The following is a 5,779-nucleotide window of genomic DNA, read 5'->3' on the forward strand; positions in this document are numbered from 1 at the left end:
AATCTGAACTAATTACCCCTCTTAATTAAAGTCTTTAGCAGTTGACTTGCAGCTAGAAAACAGCGGAGCTCCAGCGCACAGCAGAGCTGCTGATTAACACCTAAAGCGTTTCAAGGACCTGGCACCCGCCACCGTTTGGTTTTCTTCCATGTCTGCTCCTTGAATGGAAGTATATTCGCCTGTAAACATGTGTACACATCTGAAAACACCGAGACTCTGTTTGCCAGCTGTGTACAAGTCAGCGTGTGTCTTCAGAATGGGGGGAGCACACAGAACGCGGCCTCTAGATTCAAGCCCCCGCCTTTCGTACCACAAATCTACCCGAAGATCCATTCCAAAGTCGTATTTCTGTTAGACACACATCTTCGTCTCAGAGTTGAACCGTATTTCACAACTTTGCCAAGAGCTACAAGCACAGGGACAGACTATTTGCATATGGTAAAATGTTCAGATCAAATCAGTAGGTATTATTAATCCACAGCTGAGGAAAATTAGAAAGAGATTATGGGTGAGAAAGTTGGAGCCAGGGAGCTTCAGCTGAATAATACAAAGCCTTGAAGTTTGTTGATTAAATAAGCATGTTCCAAGTATTTATTTCCAACAGTCAATGAATCAATTTCGACGTGCAAGAATAAAACCAAAGTTCAAATTCATTCATAATTGACCACTCTTATCTAATGTGTATCTGTGTATATGTATGTGTTCACAAACGCTGATGCGCCTCCCTGGGCGCATGCCTCCGTGTGTGTATATAGAACATACACGCCACGTTTTGTTGCTTCGGGGGAAGGAGAAAATTATAAACAGTCAGCAGGCATTTTGAGACGGTAGAATCGACACAATGGAAATATCTACAATAATAAAATTAAAACGATGCAGCATTCCCGGGTAGAATAATACAGATCTCAATAAATACAGCAGATATTTGTTTAAAAACAAAACAAAACAAACACCATCTCTCCACCCGAGATGAAAAGTCTTTTCAACTTAAAAAAAATGTTTTTTTTTAAATAAACCTCTCCAAAGGTATCATAATTGTTAGTGCCTATATGGAATATAATACACAAAACCATTTAGCAGGTGCATGCAAGAAGCGAAAAGGCCAAGGATTATCGAGGCGAACGGTCCGCCCGAAATTGCGGGGCCTCGGGTTTGGCAGGCGCGCCTGAACCTAGAGGTCCGACTTCGCCTGCGGACCTCCCCAGTGGGGACCGTACTGTTGGATTTGGGGAAAATCTTTGCCCCCCTCACTGGTGGCCTTGGTGAAGCCCGGATTGCAGAGGCCCGGGAGGCGGCAGCGCAGGCTGCAGCGTGGGCGGCAGAGGTCCGGGCTGCGGCTGCTGGGCCGGCTGCTCGCTGCCTGGCTCCCCCATGGGCGTGCGGGTCAGCCCCAAGCTGCTGTCGTGCAGCTTGCGGACGTGCTTCTTGAGGTCAAAGTTCCTGCAGAAGCCCTTGCCGCACGTGGGGCAGGTGAAAGGCTTCTTGTCGTTGTGGGTGTGCATGTGGAAGGTGAGGTTGTAGACCTGGTGGAAGGCCTTGTTACAGATACTGCACTTGAACTGCTTCTCCCCGCTGTGGGTCAGCTTGTGGTTCTTGTAATTCCCTGAAACAGAAAAATGGCCCGGATAAGGCTCTGCACAAAGCTTGGCGACAGAAGATGCCTAAAAGATGAGGAGGCAGGCCGAGGAGCCACAGCAGAGCGCAGGGCTTCGGCACGTTCGTTTTTTAAGCACACTGAATGTATTTCTTCTACATATTAACACACATTTATTTATCCAGTTACACTAAAGAAACTGGACGTTACAAAGTACTCTCTGATGTGTCAAAGGTGCCTTTCCTAACAGTGGTCAGAGCCTAGGGTAGGGAATTAGAAGCGCAGCCTTCTGCTCGGGTAACGGCACACTTTACGGCTCATTTTCTAAAATATCTTGAGAAGATTAAGAACGTCTTCCTAAGGCCACCATTAAAAGGTTTCTCCTGGATTCAATACCTTTTTGATGAAATCCTTTGCCACAGAACTCACACACGAATGGTTTGTAGCCTGCGTGAATTCGGGTATGTGTGTTTAACGTGGAACTTCTGTTAAATGCTTTACCGCACTGGTTGCATTTGTGAGGTTTTTCCTAAGCAGCAGAGAGAGAGAAGAGAATAGAGAACTTAATTAAGGGGTACTTTGTTATTAAAATGTGGAGTCCCACCAGCACAATACGCTAACACTCCGAAGCTTTTAAACAGAACAAAGGCATCTCGGTCCAGCCTGCACAGCTTCACAGATCTTAGACTAAAGAGGGAGACTCTAACGACCAGTTGGTTCTGTTTGTTTGTTTGTTTGTTGTTTCAAATAGTTCTGAAGCCTTTCGGGTAAAAATACGACAGGGGAACATACCTGTGTGTGAATGATCTTGTGCCTGCAAAGGGTGCTGGCCTGCCGGAAACCTTTCCCACACACTTTGCAAACGAAGGGTCTGGCTCCGGTGTGTACCGGCATGTGACGGGTTAAGTTATAGTGCGCATTAAAGACCTTAAAATTAAACGCGGAGAAAACGGGTTAGCAAAACCAGAGATCTGAATTCAAAGTGAATAGAGGGGAGAGCAAAACAAGTTTTACCCCCACTCCCCAAATCCTGAAAGGGAAGTGAGGGAGGGGGAAAGGAAGGAAGGAAAAAAGAATGAAGGAGGGAAGGAAGGAGGGAGGGACAGAAGGAAGGAAGGAGGGAGAAACAGAAGAAAAGGAGGGAAGGAAGGAAAGGATGGAGGAAGGGAAGGAGGGAGGGAAAGAAGGAAAGACGAAAGGAAGGACGGAGTGAAGGAAGGAAAGAGGGAAAAAAGGAAAGAAGAAAGGAAGGAGGGAAAGAAGGAAAGAAGAAAGGAAGGAAGGAAAGAAGGAGGGAAGGAGGAAGGAAAGAAGGAAGAGTAAAGGAAGGAAGGAGGGAGAGAAGGAAAGAAGGAAGGAAGGAAAGAAGGAGGGAAGGAGGGAAAGAACGAAAGAAGGAAGGAAGGAAGGAAGGAAGGAAGGAAGGAAGGAAGGAAGGAAGGAAGGAAGGAAGGAACTCCTTTTTGCGTAACACTTACCTTCCCGCAGACTTCGCAAGTGAAAACTTTAGGTTTGGCGTTAGGAGAGCCCCGGCTGAAATCTGAGGCTTTGAACGCGATTTTTTCCGACAAAAGTTGGGCGCTCTCTTTCATGTAATGCTGCAGCTGAGCCTGGGAGAGGTCTTTGAAAGCTACCCCGGAAGGGAGCTTCTCCACCGCCGGGACAACGAGTTTATTTCTTTCGGCTAAGTAGGTTTTGGGCTGTGGGTGCAGTGGGGAGCTGAGGAAGTAGGAGGCCACCGGGTGGATGTTGACGCCCGCCGCGGGGTGGCACGGGCCGTCCCCTCGGTTCAGGTAGCACAGGGCGCCCATGGCGTGGAACGACGAGTGGTTGACGACGCGCGGCCTCACCAGCTTGTACTGCTGCAGCGGCAGCGCGTCGCGGGCCAGGTCGCCCTTGAGGCTCAGCGCGCAGTTGAGCAGGTCGCTGCAGCTGAAGGCGGGCGCCGAGGGCGCCGCGGCGGGCGGCGCGGGGGCCTCCAGGCTCGCCTTGCGGGGCTCGGAGCCGTTGGCCCCCGCTTTGGAGTTCGTGTCGTAGGCCACGGGGACGAAGGGGATCATGCAGGGGATCGACGAGTTGAGGTGCAGAGAGTGCTTGGGGTCCCCCTTGGGCATGCTCCCCTGCAGGAAGTGGGGGACCGGCAGGGCCTTCGGCTCCGGGGTGCGCGCCATGATCCGCTCGATGGAGAAAGCCAAGGGTTTGGAGGCGCCCATCACGTTGCCCCGAGCCGGAGCGGCCGCTAGCATCTTGGTGGTGGCGTTGAGGCAGCTACCGTCCATGGCGCGAGTCGCCGGCGTCCGTCCGCCGGGGCGCGGTGGCGCGGCTCGTCACAGACCTGCGGAGAGGACAGCCACCGTCACCAGCGGCAGCCTCCTCCTCCTCCTCCCCAGCAGCACCAGCCGAACCTGCCTGCCCAGCCCAATGGACTCCTGCCAGCCCATCGCAGAGTTCTTGGCGCACCAATGACTCGGGGACAATCACTACTTATTTCTATCAATAGAAAGTGTTGTGTCAATAACGCAGCCAAGATCTCGCCAATCGTTAACTTCCAAGAGGAGAAGGTAAACTAGATAATTGCTCAATTCGCTTCCAACAGTCAACAGGAAAACTTTTTTTTTTCCCCTCTGCAGTCGGTGACTACTTTTCATTGGCGAGGGCGGTTCCCCCGCCCAGAAGAGGCGGGGGCGCCCTCCGCACTGCGCCCGGCCCTCCCCGGCCCTCCCCGGCGCGCAGGCACTCGCCCGCGCACCCCTCGCTACCCTTCAGCCGCCCCTCCCCCGTGCTTCCTCTGTCTTTTTAATTCTCAATCTGCTTAACCAGGCTTTAGAGGCCACGCAAATCTGAGATCAATTTTCTGGTTTAGCTCCTAAGTGACATCATCTAAAATCATTGTGCCGGGGCTAAATAAGGAAACAAGAGTCTAATTCAGGGGCAAACGCCAGGCTATATTTATCAAACGTCAGGCTCTTGAAAGCCTTGACCGCGAAGCCTCTGACGGCAAAACCTGAGGTTTCTTCGCTTTGCTCGCCCGAGCTCAGATCGGGGCCGCGCTGCCTCCTACGCAGCCCACTTCTGTCCTCCGGGACCCTGGCGGGGGGCGGGGTGTCACCTTCCCTCAATCCTGGGGTCTCTACGACGCGAGCGCGCGTCCGGATGTTTGGAAGACGCCAGCAGGTAACTGGCCTCCCCAAATGCCCCTGAGATTTAAAGGCCTTGGGAGCCTTGTTATGTGTTTGTGGTTTTCCTAAGAGCGAGGCCCAGGGCCATCCACCGTCCCGGGGAAGGCGCGCTCGCATCACGAAGTTGAGGTCGTGAGGAATGAGCGGCGTCACGCCGCAGGAGACCTAGCGCGGACCGGACTCCCGGGCAAACGCACGCGGGGGCGCACTCCCCGGGGTTTCCAGGGAGGACCCCGAGATGGCATTTCTTCAGAGGACTTGGGCCCACAGCTCTTCCCGAGCCGAGCGCTTTAAATGTTGCGCAGAGAGGGGAAACAGAGTCCGTGGATCCCCGCCCCGGCTGCCAGGGTCTGCGCCCCGCTCAGGAGCGGCCAGCGCCCGCGCACCCCGCGCGTCTGTGCGCGCAGACCAGCTAAGGGAACCACGCGCCCCAGGAGGAGGCCACAGCCGCCTCTCTGGTCCCCAAAGGGCGTCTGGCGACCCTGTGCGCCCCCTAACCCTCCTCCGGTGCCAGCCGCCCTCCCGTTGAGGCGCCCGGGCTCAGCTTCCAGGGGCTGAGCTCCGCGCGCCCTGCGAGGCTTCCACGCGGTCGCCGGAGGCTGAAGCGCCCACCGCGCGGGTGCCCGAGGCTCTCCCCACCCCGGGCCGGCGGAGAGCAGCGGCGCGCGCCTTCCCGGGGCGGCGGACGCGGAGCCTGCGGTCGCCGGGCGCAGAACCCGGGGCGAGGCGGCTCCTAAGGGCGCAGGTGGCAGGAAAACCCCGGCGTTCTCCAGCTAGCGCTCCGGAGGATGCGCGGGACCGCGAGCCCTAACTAACCGAACCGCACCGCCTGGAGGCCGCGGTAAGTAGCTTCGCGCAAACTCCGAGCAGCATCCGCCTGCTGAGTTAACTCTAAATGTGTGTGGACTAGGAACCCGGTATCTGGCCAAGGGTGTGTGTGCTAGTGAGAACCCTGGAAAGGGCGGTCAGTGGCAGGTGGATACGGGAGCATAAGACGGTCGAGCCT

General features: G+C 54.7%; 1 protein-coding gene across 1 annotated transcript; it reads right to left on the reverse strand.

Annotated features, from left to right (window-relative positions):
* Nucleotides 1–569: 569 nt before the first annotated feature.
* Fezf1 (FEZ family zinc finger 1) lies at nucleotides 570–4,146 on the reverse strand. The gene is made up of 4 exons (XM_055619214.1): nucleotides 3,073–4,146; nucleotides 2,387–2,521; nucleotides 1,991–2,123; nucleotides 570–1,603 (listed from the first exon to the last, which is right to left on the reverse strand). The coding sequence occupies exons 1-4, from the start codon at nucleotides 3,871–3,873 to the stop codon at nucleotides 1,248–1,250; spliced, it is 1,425 nt and encodes a 474-aa protein (XP_055475189.1). The 5' UTR covers nucleotides 3,874–4,146; the 3' UTR covers nucleotides 570–1,247.
* Nucleotides 4,147–5,779: the final 1,633 nt, after the last annotated feature.

The sequence above is a fragment of the Psammomys obesus genome, unplaced genomic scaffold (genome assembly GCF_907164565.1).
Source record: "Psammomys obesus unplaced genomic scaffold, mPsaObe1.curated_primary_1811, whole genome shotgun sequence".
NCBI lineage: Eukaryota > Metazoa > Chordata > Mammalia > Rodentia > Muridae > Psammomys > Psammomys obesus.